This window comes from Globicephala melas, chromosome 11 (assembly GCF_963455315.2).
Source record: "Globicephala melas chromosome 11, mGloMel1.2, whole genome shotgun sequence".
In the NCBI taxonomy this organism is placed as follows: domain Eukaryota; kingdom Metazoa; phylum Chordata; class Mammalia; order Artiodactyla; family Delphinidae; genus Globicephala; species Globicephala melas.
Genome location: NC_083324.2, coordinates 83,091,027 through 83,109,395, shown reverse-complemented (window position 1 = coordinate 83,109,395; position 18,369 = coordinate 83,091,027). Strand labels below are relative to the sequence as shown.

Genomic DNA, 18,369 nt, shown 5'->3' with positions numbered 1-18,369 from the left:
ATCATCACAAACTCACGGTTTGTAACTGTTTTTCATACAATCCTTAAAAGTGCCACTTGTACAAATGTCTCATGAAGGTTGTACTGAGTACCTATAGAGAAAAGCTAGAATAAAAATAAAAGTTGAGGAAACCTTCACATATACATCGCCATTGCCTTGTAACACAAATGTCCAGTTTTGCAATACTTCATGTTTTTCTGCAACTGCACAGACATGCTCTCATGATAAGGAAGCAGAACCCCAGATGTCAGGTTTGTTTCACTGTTGTGAAAATGCCTGCAGGGGTCAAACACTTCCAGATGCAAAAAATTAAATTCCCACATTAACTAGTACTGTTGCCAGTGTCCCGTTCACTAAAGAGTGCAGGGCCCGGGGATTTAGTTTCAAGACAATTGATTTTTCCACCTAAGCAAGAGAAGAAAGATTTTTGTTGGAAGGGGAAGCAGGGGTTAGGGTGGGAAAGCCAATGAGATATATCACAAGGGCAATGGAAATAATGTATCAGGTTGTTAAAACAATCTAAATCTTTTCTTAGGCTAACTTAACTTTCAGTCTCTCTGTACTATGGAAATAAATTGAGAGTGCAGTAAGCAAATCACAGGACAAGATGCAAATGGTGTTTTGAAATTAAGACGTACAAAAAGAAGGATCTGCTTGGGCACTGGTGAGCCTATTCAGCAGTCCTTACCTTATTCCACATGATAAGGGTAAGACCACTTGATGACTCTGCTTTGCCTCAAGACCCTCTACAACCTTTGCCTTAAGATCTCTCTACGAGCAGAGATCTTCCAACCTAGCACTGCATTTCCTGATCTTCTAAGATACTGCTGCTACAATCCTAAAGGATTTTTAATAAGCTAAACATAATTTTGGCCTTTCAAAGTATGTGTTGCCAAAGTATTGGCCACCATCAAGAGCTGCCTGAGATTCAAAAGGGCCTCATATTAATTCCTTATAGTTATTAAGTCATTTTAGAGTTGAATAAATTCTGCATATTGATATGACAAGATATTAACACCAAGTGTTACTTCACCTAGGAAGTTAAGCCAATTAAGTGAAAGCTCAAGGAAACCTCTAGCCACAAATATTAAGTGGGAAACTAAAAAAAAAAAAAAAAATAGGGCGGTGCGGGGAGGCAGGGGCAGTTGAAAACCCCTTCCTATATTTTTGGGAAAAGAAATTTGTGTGCATAAGGAATCAGTAAGATATAACTTGGTCAGGACCAGCCTTTCAAATTAGAAAGGATATTATTTTTAAACTATTTAGGAGTAAATAAGTAACATAAGGCTGTTATGAGATGCACACAACTTTCTCTTTTAAAACCTATTTGCTGGTAACTAAATTTAAATGTTTCTTTTCAAGGTACATGTCACCTGCTAAAATGGGAGAAGATATAGTGATTACAGCACATGTTCTGAAGCAAGGAAAAACACTTGCATTTGTTTCTGTGGATCTGATGAACAAGGCCACGGGAAAATTAATAGCTCAAGGCAGACACACAAAACACCTGGGAAACTGAGAACAGCAGGGTGACCTAAAGAAACTCAACAATGAATGTCCAGAGTAAATCTGACTTGAACAAATATAATTTTCAAAATAAATTAGCACAACCAGAAGTGGCTAAGAAATATTTTCTTTGGGGAAAATGCCATCGAGATCAAGTGGAATATAGGATAGAGTTGTCTATATTCTAAGCCTCTTTAGTTTTAGTTTATAATCATACACGATACTTGGATGAAAACATTCGTAGCTCAAAAGTGTTTTGAAAACAGGTAAAGCAAAGCTAGCAGGACCATTTTGAGATAAGATTACCTTAAAACTAAAATTCAAGATAAAGGAGAAATACAAATTAACAATTAATCCTTAACAAATTGTAGGTCCTTCTCAGCTCTAAAATGTTACATTTTTTAACCCACTTTCAAGATTATGGAACTTCAAAATAGATGAACCATAGGCCACATTGGAAAATAAAGTAGACTGAGTAGTCCTCAACAAAGTTTAAGGCTAAGCACATTAGTGATAAATAGTCCAGTGGGTGCACTGCTTTTCTGAGAATTTATTACAGGAGTGGCATATTTTATAGTGGTGGGGGCAGCTCCTCTTCTCGTACCTAGGATAAAACCATGCAGATCTTGAATCTCCCAATCTGCAGTACTGGAAAGACCAAGTTCACAAATTGTTTAGTCCATTTCTCGAAGTTTTCCTGACTATGGCATTCATAATAGTTGGTTTCTGCCATCAGGGGGTCTTAGTTAACATTTCATGACTGAAGATCATAACGTTCCAAAGCAACTTTGGAAACTGGAAACATAGTCAACAGTTAAAAGGTTTATTGTCCTTTGGTTGTATTAGAATACATGCTGATCTGTCTGCTGAAAGGACAGAAGCAGACTTGATAGTAGCAGTGAGCACACAAGAAACCCAGATCTAGTTATTTCCCACTAAAAGTAACTTGGGCTCCTTGGAGAAATACCTGATTTCAGAGCTGGGGGCTGAGATAGGGAAATTACAAGATGAACATATCATGTGCTTTGAAAGTAAGGAAGTGCTCAAGAAAATGATGAGAGGCATGAAAATTATACAGCATTGAAAAGGGAGTCCAAACTGTTTAGGTAATAATATTGAATAAACAGCAGAGACAGGAGAGCTCTTCCTTTTAACAGAATGCTGGTAAATGTGGAGGGGTAGATATAAAATAATAACTATAAAATGGGGAAATAGGACATCACATTGACCAATTAAAATGAAAATCAACAGTGTACACGGACAGTGTGTTTCTAGGGGGCATAAGGTACTTACATTGGGCTTTGGCCAGGATACATAATCCAAATCTAACCATGAAGGAACATCACTCAAATGTAAAATAAGGACACTCTGTGTTTTAAAAAATTGGCCTGTACTCTTCAAACTGTCAAGGTCATTAAACAAGCTGAGGAACTGTTCAAGATTAAAGGAGACTAGAAACATGACAACTGAATGCAATGATCCTGTACTAACTATAAGGAAATAAAAAAAACCGCATAATCAAAGATAGGAGGACAATCAACAAAAGTGAAATATGGATGGTAAATTAAAGTATATCATTGTTACATTTGAGTTTGATAATTTTACTGTGGTAATAAGAATATCCTTGTACTTGGGATATATGGAGTACCGAGGGGGAAGGGATCAAACTCCCAAACAATTCAGAAAATATATATAAATATATGGAAAAAGACAAAACGTCAAAATGTCAAGAGTTATTTTGTGGGTGAAGTTTATACAGGAGCTTTCTGTATTACTTATAACTTTCCCAATTAAAATTATTCTAAAATAAAAACTTTAACTCTACAGAGCCAGACAGCCAGGTTTTAAATCCTCCCCTACTCACAATGAGTGTGGACAAGTTCCTAAACCTCTGTATCTAGATCCCCTCAAGGTTGTTAAGATAAGAGCTTAGAACAGTACCCAGCCATGATAAAGTGTTAATTTCAAATAGATTCTAATTTTAAATTGATCAGAAAACATGTGAAAAATTATTCTAAAATTAAGAATATTTTTTTTCTTTTCCATGAAGCCAGGCATAAAGCCAGGATGATAATTGTTAAAAGCTAACAAAATGTCCTTGATTCCCATACCTGTTGAAATTATAAACCCAACTTCTCTTGAGTTTACTGTTTAGCCATGTTTATAAACCCTCCTAAGGTCATCAATAACGGGTACCCAAGCGACTTAGAAGAAAAGTTACCACTTCGAGTTTTGTGTATTCACCTGAATAGTCAGGGAACTTTCACCTATTTTATTTAGGTTTTCATTTATTCAAATTCCAACCAGAAGCTAAATACAATTGGAAACTGGTAAGCACTAAGTTTTACTCCAAAGGAGTAGGATCATTCAGATTTACTCCGATAAAAGTATGCAACCCTTAAGCAAAGCTTTTCTTCATTTAAAAGAAAAATAAAACCAAAAACCAAAAAAATCTATACAGTAGTCTTTCCTTATGTTCATTGCACAAAATGAGTTCTCCTTTTAGAACTTTGACACTCAATGGTGTTTTTGTATGTTTTCACAATTTAAGATCCAACTTTAGTAACTTTTCTACTTCAAAAAACCCTAAGTTTTCCTTTAGGGTGGTGTAAAACCAGTATTTCTGCACAATTCACTGGAATTTTTTCCTTTATAATAAAAATCGTTTTAAAAACAAAAAACAAAACAAAAACCAAAAGGAAAGTCCTCTACCTATTACGGTTTCTGCAGCTATGAATGTATCTCTCAGTTTTATAGCTGCTTAGCTACTTCAGACTCCAGATCTGCTTTAATGTGTATAACTGAATCCACACTGAGCAGAATGCTCTTTCATAACAGCAACTTGGGGAGAGATCTGGAAATAAAATACATATATTTATGAGTACCAGGAAACAAACATGGCCCAGTAATATATGAGGCAAGAATGCCTACAATGAGATGCTTTTTTCATTTAATATTTCTTTCCCATGGTTGTATTTTCTTTTTTTTCTTTCTTTTTTTTTTTTTAAACAACCACTTCTGGTCATTAGAATGAATCTGACAGTGCTCTGGAACAATGTGATTATAACAAAGCTTTAAGTTTTTAAAATGTTATTTATACCTGTTACATTCACTTCTCACCCTCCAAATACTGATGACAGATGTCAAAGAGGCAAAAACCAGCACAAATGGAAAGACTATCAAAAATGAGTATCACCTTGTGCTTTCGGATACATTTAAGCATTTCAGTGTACAATAGTCCTTTCATTTCACATTTTTAGTAAGATGCTGATGCAGTGCAGCAAATATGCAAAGCATCTTCTTTCACACAGTCTGTGCAGAAGACATCTAATTTAAGTTCTGAGATACAAATGATAAAAAAAAATCCAGGATGAACAAGTTTCAAAATGCATAGTGTTCTGTGCATGAGTCCATTTTCTTTAAACTCTGAAAGAATAAAGTGGTAAGAAAAAAAGAAAAAAAACTGCTGCTGCACTCTCTGATCTTCTCCATTTTGCTGGTCAGCACTCTATTCTGGCATATAAGGATGGAGGTGATCCTCTATGGTGCCAACTGCCCAGTGGGTAAGCTGCTCCTGGGGCAGGTAGAGGCAGATGCTGCATAACTTGAAGATTGTAGCTTTGTTTTTTGGAGTCTGGAAGGGGAAAATTTTTTTTTAATATTCTTAATAAATAAAGACTTTAACATAAATGACCGATTATCACATGAAGTCCATCTCCCACAATTTATTAAGCACTTAATGGACACAGTAACAAAGCATACAGAGTAAGGGAAGAAATTATGGTTCCCATCCATAGGGACCTTAGCCTAAATAGGACAGAACCTTGCCATACAAAATATAGAGAAAACAGAGTAAACATGATTATAAACTAAATGTTTACAGAGTTTATGCAGAATAAAAAATTGAAAGTTAGGAAGGTCAAACACAGACTACTTGCTGAAAGAAATCAGGGTTAAAAGCATTTCATGGAGACAGATTTGAACAGAGGTTTGCAATCACATTTATATACAGAAAGACAGCAGATGTGGTGAAAGTAGATGGTAGAGAGATTAGAAATAGGTAAAAAAGATTTAAGTGTATCCTGGGGGAAAGGACTAGAAGGCCAAAGTATTAACAGTTAAATCAAACTCTAAGTATTTTTTAAAAAGCAGTTACTATTTTAACATCTAACATGTGATAAACAAATGCTAGGTGCTTTCACAAATAACCACTGCTAGTAAGTGGAAGACGAAATCTGAACCCAGAACTGCCTTCAAAGTTTTGCATCTTTTCACTATAGCACCTCTTAAAAAAAAAGGTGAAAGACTGCCTTTGCCAATGTCTAAAGCAGACTAGCTACCTACATATGTAAATGAACCTATACATATATATTTTTTCATTTTAACTTTTAAAACAACCTATGACTATTCAGACTCTAGGCATATGCCTCTATGCCATTGCGCATTCAAAGTTCTTTTTTGCTGTAGCCCTTATCATATATATTATATTAGGATATAAAGGACAGAAGATCTCTGCTAGATGATTTTTATCAAATTTCTTAATTTCTGGATTTCCTTAGCTATAAAATGGTAGTAGTAAGATCTACACCTCAGAAGACTGCTGTGAGGATTAAATAAGCTCATACACGTAAAGCTCTTAGTATAGAGTCTGGTGCATAATACAGTTGACCCTTGAACAACATGGGTTTGGGCTGCTCAGGTCCACTTATACACAAATTTTTTCCAATAAGTATACTGGGAAAATTTTGGAGATTTGTGATAATTTGAAAAAATAGACAAACCACGCAGTCTAGAAATTTCAAAAACAGTTAAGTGTGTCATGAATGCATAAAATATATGTACAGATGACCCTTGAACAACACAGGCGGTGGGGCACCGACCCTACCTGCAGTTGAAAATCTGCACAGAGTTTACAGTCTTCCCTCCATATACTCGGTTCCAGATCAGCAGATTCAACCAACCACGAATTCAACCAACTGCAGATCGTGCAGTACTGTAGTATGTATTTATTGAAAAAACTTCATGTATTAAGTGGATCAGCGCGGCTCTAACCTGTGTCATTCAAGGGTCAACTGCAGACCCTAGTCTATTCTTACATAGGCCTAAGGTGAGTGACATTTAATATATAATTAATGTGTTAGCTTTCTACCTGTTTTATTGCTTTGCTTTCAAAGGATTACATTACCATACAGTATGCCTCTCTCACAACTGGAGAAATAACATAGCCTGTAAGTGGCTTTTTAAAAAATGTTACAATGTTTCTAATACTGTATTATGAATATGCCTATAATACTGTATGCCATAAAACTTTCATAGTGATTCATTCATTAGCATTCGTTAGTGGACAGCTAGGCTACCAAGAAGCAATCGTACCGATTACAGTACGCTGTCATAAAGCAACCATACTGCACTTCTTCAATATCAATACATGGATCATTATACCTGTAAATAAATATGAATTTCTTTTTCACATTATCTTTTTGATGTCTAATGTTACTAATATAATTAGTAGATGTTACTAATATAACACCTAGTGTTTTGTATCATATAAAACAATATTGTAGTTACTGACAATTCATCTTGTAAATAAAATTCATAAACTTAGGTATCAATAAATACAGTATAGTACTGTAAGTATATTTTCTATTATGATTTTCTTAACATCTTCTGTTCAGCTTTATTGTTAAGAATACAATATATAACACACATAACATACAAAATACGTGTTAATCGACCATTTACATTATTAGTAAGGCTTCCAGTCAACAGTAGACTAGTTAAGTTTATGAGGAGTCAAAAGTCATATGTAAACTGTACAGGGGTTGGCACCCTTAACCCCTGAATTGTTGAAGCATCAACTGTATACTATAGGTGGTGGCCACCACTATTACATCAATTCCCTCATGAACTAGTGGAGGTTGATTCTTCCATATAATGCCAATACAGCAACACATCTCCAGCTTATGAAGATCGAGAACAGAACCTGAGTGGAAGAAGGGGACTAAGAGCACTGAAGAACAAATTAATCTACAACTAGCAGATACCAGTGATCCCAGTGTGCCCAGGACTGACTGAGGGGTTTCTAGGACCTGGGACTTTCCAGTATTAAAACCAGGACATTCCAGACAAACTGAGACTACTGGTCACATCCTACCTTCAACCCAAATTTAGCTTATGAGCTTATAATTTTCTTTTCATTAAAAGGATTCAAGCTGTTTGCTTCATAAAATATTAACACCTGACCTCGATACATAAAAAGAGATGATTTGTTAACTTATTTAGCCAAGAAACTCCTTCAATTCACTAGTCATTTCTATATAGTATTATTGACCTCATATATATTCACGTGAATATGAAGTTGCTACACTAGTGTATGTTATTATTAAATCTATGACTAAAAATCTGTTGTGGATTCCACAATATAAGTCAATAAATACCCTGCTATACAGTATTTTCTCAACAAGTAACTCAAATGAAAGTACACTACAGGCAATTAAAAAGGAAAAAAGAGTCAACTAAAAAGTATTCACCAAGGGCTTCCCTGGTGGCGCACTGGTTGGGAGTCTGCCTGCTGATGCAGGGGACATGGGTTCGTGCCCCGGTCCAGGAAGATACCACAGAGTGGCTGGGCCCGTGAGCCATGGCTGCTGGGCCTGCGTGTCCGGAGCCTGTGCTCCGCAACGGGAGAGGCCACAGCAGTGAGAGGCCCACGTACCGCAAAAAAAAAAAAAAAAAAGTATTCACCAAAGGAAAGCTGAGGTAAAGAAGAAACTGAGAACAAACAGTAAGGCCAAAACCAAAAACACCCCACCTAAATTGTATGGTTCTTCTATCAGTTTTATCAGATGCTTCCAGTGAAATTAATCTTCTTTTTTTTTTTTGCGGTACGCGGGCCTCTCACCGCCGTGGCCCCTCCCGTCGCGGATCCGGAGGCGCAGGCTCAGCGGCCATGGCCCACTGGCCCAGCCGCTCTGCGGCATGTGGGATCCTCCCAGACCGGGGCACGAACCCATGTCCCCTGCATCGGCAGGCGCACTCCCAACCACTGTGCCACCAGGGAAGCCCCTAATCTTCTTAATTCCCAGTTTTATTTGTACGTACACCATAATTACTTAACTTTTTACAAAATGGAAAATGTACAAGCTTCCCAAGTAGCCTATCAGCTCCTTGAAGGTAGCAGTATGATTCCCATTTGTATTTTTCTAGTACCTTGCATAGACTCGCTCTTAAATAAAAACAAAAATGTTCTACAATGTAATTAATAGTGTACTTTTAAAATAAGTCTTAATTTAAATCACCTTCTCAATGAGGCCTTCTCTGGTGACACCATCTAAGAATTCACACCCAACAGTTTATGTAATTCCCTCTTTTCTCTTAGTACTTATCACTATCTAACTATATATTTTACTTATCTACTTCTAGGTCTCCCACAATGGAATGTCAACCCAAAAGGAATTTCTAACTTGTTCATTGCCGTACAGTGCCTGGCACTTAGCGCTCATTTGTTGAATGAATGCTAAATAAATTGAAATGATGCCATTTTTAAAAGTTAATAACAAAGTATCGATTATCTACTATAAATTCTAAGTGATGATATTTAGGCTTAGATTGGTAAGAATAAACAACACTTTACAAAATAAAAATCAATTTGGAATACCTGGATTGCTATTTAAATTGGAAGTACTTATTTAAAACACATGTGGACCTTTTAAAAACAGATGTGCCTCATCCTTTCAGGTATTATTTAAAAGGTCTAGGCCAGTGCTTCTCAAAACATAATGTGTTATCACTTGAGGATTTTATTCAAAGTAAAAATTTTGATTATTGCACACTGGAATCATGACTTCTAAAAGCTCCCCGGGTAGTTCTAATATGCAGCAAAGTTTTGGGAACCACTGTTCTTGGTTAAGGTCAGGACGTCTGTTTCTTGGTTTTTAAGTAACTTCAAAATTAATGCCATGTTGAAGGAGCAAAACAGAATTAAGTAACATAGAAAACAGTCTGCTAACCAATAAGCTTTTAAAATGAGCCCTTATGTGGTTTACAAAAAAAAAAAGAAAAGTAAAAAACTGCTTACCTGCAAGTGCTGTCTGTCAATGAAGAGAAACACTGACTGGTTAGGATTGTTGACAACAATTCCAGTCTTGTCCTTTCGGCTCAGTACGTGCAGAAACTGTTTTTCATAGTCACCGTGATGAAACTCAAATTTGGCCTAATTAAGAAATATAAATGTTTATGTGTAACCACAAACATGTTATATACCACCTGAAACATCAACTGCACTCATATGCATAGAGTTGTGCTGTTCAGTACGGTAACCAATAGAGGCTACTTAAATTTATATTAATTAAATGCAATTTAAAATTCAGTTCTTTAGTAGTACTAGCCACATATCAGTATGACCAATAGTCACATGTGGCTTGTGGCCTCCATTCTAACTAGTCTCTTGAGATACAGAAGATTTCCTTCGTCACAGAAAGTTCTACTGGATAGCACTTCATAGTTTGACCTTTAAGAAAAACTACACCAAACTGACTAAATCCTAATACTCAATGATTTTAAGCCAAATATCATAAAATCAGATTTTCAAACCCACTCAGCTCAAGACCCCTACCTTAGTATTTTAAGCCCAATGACACATCCCTTCTTCCTATTATAACATATAAGGAATACTGTAGATGGTTCTTGGAAATAAATCTATTTATATTCCAAATTCCAATCCCAGCTGCACATCTCACTACTTATACGACCTGTGCAAATCCCTTAACTTTTTAAGACTTAAAACAGGGCTCTAACCCATCAGTTAAGAGGAGTAAACGAAATGTAAAGCCCACACCTGAAATATGCTTCCAGTCCTCACAAGGATGAGCACCTGAGGATACAGGAACCCCTCAAATTTTTTTTTTTTTTTTTGCAGTACACGGGCCTCTCACTGCTGTGGTCTCTCCCGTGTGGAGCATAGGCTCCGGATGCGCAGGCTCAGCGGCCGTGGCTCACGGGCCCAGCCGCTCCGCGGCACGTGGGATCTTCCCGGACTAGGGCACAAACCCGTGTCCCCTGCATCGGCAGGCGGACTCTCAACCACTGTGCCACCAGGGAAGCACCCCCTCAAATTTTTAAAAAACGTTTTTATATGTATTTTTTCAGATGATTAAAAAAAAACTTTTTGTTATGAAGAACAGTTATCAAGTCAGTCATAATATTCTTTTAATCTTTTAACATGAGGAAGATTAACACAATCCTCCCACAAAATGTCTGTGAAGAGGCCAAATGCTAGGTGAAAACACCAGGCTAACGGGGAATTCAAGAAACGTGGAAACTTTAATCTGATATTTAGATAGTGAACTGTAAAAATGATTAGTAGTCCATTCAGTTCAAACAATCTTTATTCTCCTATTATGTCAAAGACAGCAGAAAATACTAACATGGAAAAAACATCAGTTCCTGCTATCTAGGATTTTACTACCCAGTAGTTTTTCTCATAAACCATAACGCAAAAGATGTTATGGTATCCCCTATGTACTATTGTATGTAAAATGTAATACTGAATTGTACCTCTGCACAATTCAAATATTTATTGAACTCAGAATACAAAAAGCATGTTATCAGATACTGAAAAATATGAGTAAGACTATCTCAACCTTAAGGGACTCACATACTGCTGAAGAGGAAAAGCACACAGAAATATAAAACCTAACCTGCTTCAAATCTTTCCCCGAATAAGATGTGGTTATTTGTAAAAAACCTAAAATGGGTTCTTACTGTTAAAGTGCTATGGGAAGAAAGAATTAACAGAGTAGACAAGAGTGCAATATTAGGAAGTGATTTTGCATTGGGCCTTGAAAGATGACAGTAATTTTCCTTGGAGAAAATAGTAATGGTAAGTAATTTGGAAAATGCCGTTATAGGAAACAGAACCTACACAAACGCAAGTGTCAAAATCAAGACACTGCTCAAGAAAGCAAGCCTCAAGTGTTTCAATATGGCAAATATCAGGGTGGATGAAGAGGCCAGTAGAGTATCACACTGAAAAGAGATTTGAGTGAGACTGGAAAAGGCCTTGTCCGTATTTCTATGGCACTTCAGTTCTATCCTATTTGAATATCCAAAGATTTGGGAAGAAGCGGTCCACACTGAAAAGAAAACTCTCATAGGTACCATGTAAGAAATAATTCCCGGAAGAAAAGTAATGAATGTTTTAATAGTGTGATAAAGAGCTAACCTAAAGCAACGGCATAAGGGATGAAGAGGAAAGAAGAGATCTACTTTACTAGTACTTCTCTGTACTTCACAGCACTGTGAATACAATAGAACTGGATATTTTAAAACAATCTTTACTCTGGTTCCTATTAAATCTCACGACTGAAGTATTCAGATTTTAAACTGCTTCGAGTCAAAAAAAAAAAAAGTGTGAGTTAAAGTTTACTTTTCCTTTTCTCATCTATCTTGAGAGAAAAAACTATGTTATTTTTATTTAAAGCTTTTCAGGATATTTATGTATATTAAATTACTTCAGAGAAGTGTATTTGTTTTTACATTGTTACCTTATTTACTGCAGTAGAATTCTAAAATTATAAAGCTATTACCTATATCCTACTGCTTATATTCAGTCCGTAAGTTAACGTTTTATCATTCGTGGAGCTTTCCACAGTACAGGGTAGCGAATTAAACAAATTCTTTGTTTTTCTGATTGTTAAATAAGTATGCTCATTAGAAATTTACTGAAACACATACATATATTTAAAAAGGAAAAGTTAGCTATATCTGACCTAAAACTAATCATAATTAACACTTTGGTGGATCTTGTTGTACTTCCTTCCATTCATATATATATATATATATATATATATATATATATACACACACACACACACACACACTATAAATAAAATTAAATCATCAACACCCAGGTAAATGCCCTGAAATAAAGCACTAGAATTGTCAAGCACATCAAATGACAAGTCAAAACATAGCAAGATGTCAAGGAAAGTTAATTAAGAACCACTACTACATTTACTTTTCTCCTATAAAGTTTTTATGCAAATCAACTCCTAGAAAAGGGTTTAATTCATTTCTTAGATTCCTTTGACAACCAGGGTTAAGTATAAAGTATTTTAGGAGAGTGTGTGGTGCAGGGGAAGAGATTTTCTGAAGTTCATCTATGGGCTCCTCTATAAATAAACAAATGTCTACCTTAAAAGATTTTCTCTGACCATAATTTCAAGGACACACTGGATAGTTAGACCCACCTCATTCTCAAGAGATTCTATAATCCAAACGCTTCCTATTCTTGCATTACAACAGTCAAAAGGCGAGGAGGGACTCATGAAGTAAAACTTATTAGAGAGCATATTCCCAAAGAATTTCTTTAATTGGACCCTATTCTGAGTTTTCAACTTGTTTACATGTTCACCACACTTATTTTAGAATAAAATACCTGAACAGGCCTAAAAGGCTCATCAGATTCTTTCCACCGAGAGAACAGGAGACAGACAATTTTTTCAATATCATTCCGAGGCCAAAGAATGAAATCCATCTCCTGAGTACAGCCAATTACATCCTATAAAATGCCAAAAAAAATAAAAAATAAAAATTTACTTTCAAGGAAACAAAGCCGGAACAAGCAGTGTCACAACTTACAGGGTTTGACTACAGAAACGTTTTACAAGTGCAAAAGGTCCACTATACAGCCGACCCTTGAACAGCTTGGGCATGAAGGGCACTGAGCAGAGTCGAAATTTGAGCACACAACTTTATAGCCAGCCCCCCATACACCTACAGTCCTGCATCTGTGAATTCAACCAACTGTGGATTAAGTAGTATTGTATATGTATTTATTGAAAATATCTGCTTATAAGTGGATCCTGGCAGTTGGTGCAAATCTGTGTTGTTCAAGGGTCAACCATGTATCACTTTATGTCTTTTATGAGGTTTGTATACAATCTGAACAGCTCATGACCTAATTCTAATTTTTATCTTATAGAGTCCACATAATCACTCAGTCCAATGTTTTTCACATCAAGATCTTAACTCAGTGCATAGTGAAAACTCCAATCGCAGCTCTAATTTTTTGTCTTTTTTTTTTTAAAGTCCTTGTACCATTATTTCCACTCTTCAAAATCAGAACTTCTAATATGAATCACTACCTTCTAATCACAGGTGAAATGCTATTTTTGTTGTATGCTGATTATTGAGGCCAACTAGCCTCTTCCAGACCAGTATATGGTTATCTCCAGCCTCCCCAACAAGCCCACTAATCCCGGGGACCTCTTGTTCAAGCTTGCCTAGACTAACTTTCTTTCAATGAGCTGCAGAAGTTTAGCAAAATTCCTTACTTATAAGGGGCACGATGTTCTCCCCTGAAAAAGGAAATCCCAATGAACAGTAATATAAACCACGAACCACAGCAACAATGTACACAATTACCAACATAGTAACACATAAGAAAGTTATCCATGCTTTATTTAAATTCCACTTTTAAAGAGATTTGTGACCATAATTAACTACCCATTCTTAGGAGGAAGAAAAACCCAAGTTTAACTCACAAAAACCTACCAAAACCAAGACAAAAATAGAATTTACCCTTCTCATAGACTGGTATCGAGGAGCATGGAGCTGTACCACATCCTTCTGTAAAAGCTCTATGGAACTTTCCAAGGAATAGCTGGAATCTCGCACACCTTTCAGGATATTTTCTTCATAATTATTTGTCATGACTGGTATAACCTCAGACACTTCAAAGAGTGCTGATTTTTTCTTCTAAAAGAAAAAAAAAAAGTGTATTAACCCAAAGGTACCACACTGTCTTAACACCCAGAGTTCATATTACAATGTCATGTACCTTTATTCTAACCCAGCAAAATTCTTAACTGATGTAATTTTTGTACTGAAAACACAGATTTCCAAATAGGTGGATCCTTCTGTTCTTCTCCCAACCCCCTTACTCCTCTACCACACACAAACAGGCTATTATCAGAATGTTTTAACTGCATGGTTTTATAGCATTATGGTAACCATAGCAAGTACTTATTTTAGACAATATTTCTTAAATGGTGTGAGAAACAAACACCAGATACCCCTAAGGTTAAAAAAACAAAACAGTGATTTACTCTTGATGTAAATTCACTTAACTGGTCCTATATACAGCCAAATTAAAATTTCAGCAGTTTAAAATCAAAGCTCTTCAGACAAATTAACTGCTTCACTCCTTAAAAGGGTCAATTTCCATTACTCCTTCTGGATATTACGTAACTACAAGCGTCAACATTCAAGAAAAAAAAAGTCTACCAAATCTTCAAACGTAGTTAAGATCAAGGGCTCATCATCAACTTAGGTTATAAAATTTATCAACTGCTCAGACAACTGCCTGGATACTGTCCATTCAAAGAATAAAAGCAGGTTTTCATAGGTGTTAGAAGAGCTAGATGGTATAATCTGGGGCATCTCACAGATTACATTCAAATATCTAGTCTCACTACTTATATCTTGTATTTATTTCTAGTGAACCTACATTATAATGGCTTCAACTAAAATCTCATCTTATCAATGCTGCAATTAACAAAAAAAGGAAAAAAAAGAAGTAAATCCGTGATATCATTTCAAAACAAACCACTTTTGAAACCACTTTAAAATGCTATACTCTAGTAGCTAAGAGCATTCTTAAATATTGAATACTAGTATCTTTAATAGTGGGGTAAAAACGTCGGAAAATTAAAGGGATACCAAGCTAAGATGATGGTTCTGATGTGAAATTAGCTCATAATTTAAGCACAAAATCAAAGTAGTATTTCCTTAATATTCATAACCTGACCTCATGTCAAAGAGAGATCGATTATCTAAGAAAGTGTCCATTATTTTAAGTTGCAAAAAAATACTGCTTTTATCATGTTCTCCTCACAACTTATTATTTGCTATTTAACTGTGAATTAATTCTGATTAAGACAAAAAAAATTTAAACTTCTTTTGGTCATTCTGAATTTTAATCAACTGCACTTCTAAACACAAATTAAACCTTTACAGTAATCAATTGCTCTAAGAATTAAAGTGCATTCTATTTCGTTAAATGTACCATGAGAAAAGGTAACGAGTTGATGAACCAGATCGCTTTCAGCATATAAACATTTTGATTCTAATTTACTACTTTCAAACATTCTGTATACTTTAAACAATCTTTAAATTCAGTTATCAAGTTCTTTATGTAACTCCACATAAATGAAATTCATTGTAAAACATAAATGAGTTTTACAAATGCTACCCACCCCATGTTAACTAAAAGTGGATCCTAAGAAGCTTTAGAATTAAGTAATACCAAACCAAGAGCACTCAAGCCTTCCGTTCATAGTTATACCGCAACTCCTTTGATTGAGATAATTACCCACAAGAGTCAAAGTTAAAGCACACAAATGTAGACTCTTTAACCTAATATACACTTACAAAAATCACTTGTGCTAATTCACATTAAGAACTTTAAATTACCTTCTCCTTGAATACAAAGGCAATATACATCTTGAAGTCAAACTGGTCAGCTAGAGATTCTTTTTTCTTTCTAAGCTGAGCACGTAGTCTGTTCAGAGCTTGTTTCTTCCGGGAGTTTGGGTCCCCCATTTTGAAATACAGGTGGTACTAAAGCCTTTGGAAATTGTCACTAAACTATGGGCACTTTTTCTTAAGACTCAAGTACAACAGAAACAAGTCATTTTTTTCCTGCTAATATGATTGAATAGCTAAAATCAAGACTGTAACCCAAAAACTGCACCTTCTGGCAATATTAGCAGACTGTCATATTACAGGGTCAAGAAACAAAAGCTGCTGTCCAGTCATGTTTGGACAATAACGTTTGGGGTCAGATGGGAAAAAGGAAGGGAAGGAAGGAAAGAAAGAGGAGAAAATACTTGAACTAACTTTTTGGAAAACACATTTGGCTTAACTGCCAAAATAAAGGTGGGGGAACTGAAAAACCTATTAATAGGATTTAGGTGTGCAATAAAACACAGCTGACATCAGTCCAATCCTTAAAATCCATCCGGATTTTTTTCCCTCTTTTCAGAGAAGGGATAATGAAAAGGAATGGGGAGGGGGACTGTGATCCTTGCTTTCTGAATGTCAAAAAAAAAAAAAAAGGAAAGGGGAAAAAAAAGCCACCAAAATAACCCCCCAAAACAGGGTAGGTGAATGAAACTGAAATACCCAATTGGATTTTACCCAGCCAGATCCATGGCTGAAATACCTAATTAATTCTTAGTTATTTCAGATTTCACTATTGCTATATATTGTCAGTGCGTGTTATTGATTACACTTGGTGGTGAGCAAAGAGAAAAGTGCAAAATCGGTTGAGAAGGAAGGGGAGAGGTACAGGGCTTCCCTGCAATCAACTACAGTGTATACCGGGGGCGGGCAGCCGTTGCCCAAAGGAGCCATAAGAAAAAACAGCGGAGTCATTACCAACTTCCCCATCACCCACATTTTCACCCTCAGGCGGCTGCTAATGCTGCTGCCAAGGAGAATCATGATGGCACAGGGAAAGGGGGTACAGAATACAGTAATGACTCCGGCTCTGTGGTTAGACCTGATTAACGCCCGGGATCCCAACACCCCAAGTCCTGCAATGAGTCCTACATTCCCCAAGGGAGCCTTCCCTATGAATCTGCCCCCGTGCACGACCGTGGGGAGTGCGACTTATCTTCTTGTGAGCATTGCTGAGGCAAAGGTGGCGGGCTCTTCTCCCAAATCCCAGGCAGTGCCTGGGGACCACCGGCCTTCCACCCCCCAGGTCCCACCCCCACCCTTTGCCTTCAGCGGCAGCGACTCACTCGCACCACGGGAGACACTGGATCACTCGGGTTTTCACTCATTTCATCGTGGAAACAATCCCCGCCCGGGTAGAGGAGGCGGGAGAGGATAAATGGGAAGGATCAGTGGGAAGAAAAGAAAATAGTTGCGTTAATATTATTTTTTAAAGTATGCCCACCCCACCCCCCCCCAAGAAAAAAAAATTAAGTTCCCGGATTCCGCTCTCACGTTGAACAGACCATGTTTCCCGAGTTTGAATTGCTTAGGGCGGGGTCGTTAGTTGGTTTCCCAAAGGGGTAGAGGGTGGACTCGAGGCAGCTGGGTCGGGGGTGGGTGACGGGGAAGTCCCCTCCCTGTCCCCGCGGAGACCGGGACTCACTGACCGACTCTCGGGTGGGGTTCGGGCCCTCTAGCCGCAGCCCGCGGGCGGAGCGGTGGCGGCGGCGGAAGAGGAGGCGGCGGCGGGGGCGCTGGTCGCAGCACTGGCAGGAGCCATGTCAAGAGAAAACCACCAGCCAACTGAGCCCCTCCATCCCCGCTGCAGTGCGCACTGTGACCGGGCCGCCCGCGCTGCTGCCGCCGCTCAGCCCCCACCTGGGACCCATAGTCTGGCTCGGCGCCCCGGGCGGCGGCGGACTGGAAGGACGCGGGTACGGCGGCGACGGCGAGAGAAAGAGAGGAGGAGAAACGAGGAGAAAGAGGGGGGTCGGATTTGTACTGGCGGCAGAGGGGGAAGGGAGGAAGGGGAGGGGAGCCCTGCGCTAAGGGGGGGGGTCTGTCAGCGAAGTAAACCCCCCAAAATAAAGTTATTTCAGTTCAAGCATCTGCTCTGGAGTCTTTCTTCTCCGCACGGGTCGAGTTCCGGCTCTCGGAAAGAAGGTCGAGGAGACCAGGAGGGGAGAGATGCTGAAGCGGAGGGTGGGCTTCCGCGGTGGCACAGCTCGGATCCCCCCCACCGGTGGCTGCGGAAGCGGCAGCGGCGGCGGCGACCTCCACGCCTCCCGGGTCCGGGGCAGAGTCGCGTTTGAGAAGAGAAGCGAGAACAAACAACTTAAAATGGCAGCGACGGCCGCT

General features: G+C 37.8%; 2 protein-coding genes across 3 annotated transcripts in view; one reads left to right on the top strand and one right to left on the bottom strand.

Moving 5' to 3' along the window:
• ACOT13 (acyl-CoA thioesterase 13) overlaps positions 1-4,509 on the top strand; it is a 14,974-nt gene extending 10,465 nt beyond the window's left edge. The window contains exon 3 of the mRNA XM_030881274.3: positions 1,363-4,509. Coding sequence (XP_030737134.1) covers positions 1,363-1,519 — 157 coding nt within the window. The 3' untranslated portion in view covers positions 1,520-4,509. The remainder of the gene's footprint in view (positions 1-1,362) is intronic.
• On the bottom strand, positions 4,477-18,369 carry C11H6orf62 (chromosome 11 C6orf62 homolog). 2 transcript variants are annotated; one of them, XM_030881270.2, is made up of 5 exons: positions 17,316-18,369; positions 14,089-14,265; positions 12,944-13,066; positions 9,584-9,718; positions 4,477-5,140 (listed from the first exon to the last, which is right to left on the bottom strand). In XM_030881270.2, exons 1-5 carry the CDS (start codon positions 17,355-17,357, stop codon positions 5,015-5,017), a joined length of 603 nt encoding a protein of 200 aa, XP_030737130.1. In that variant the 5' UTR covers positions 17,358-18,369; the 3' UTR covers positions 4,477-5,014. The 2 variants fall into 2 exon arrangements, with proteins under 2 accessions (XP_030737130.1, XP_030737129.1); XM_030881269.2 differs by lacking the exon at positions 17,316-18,369 and adding an exon at positions 15,982-17,290.

Coding starts and splice junctions, on each gene's coding strand:
- C11H6orf62 (XM_030881269.2), bottom strand. CDS start 16,110: ATGGGGGACCCAAACTCCCGGAAGAAACAAGCTCTGAACAGACTACGT. Junction 14,266..15,981: donor CCTTTGTATTCAAGGAGAAG/GTAATTTAAAGT, acceptor TTTTTCTTTTAG/AAGAAAAAATCAGCACTCTT. Junction 13,067..14,088: donor GATACCAGTCTATGAGAAGG/GTAAATTCTATT, acceptor GGCATTTTATAG/GATGTAATTGGCTGTACTCA.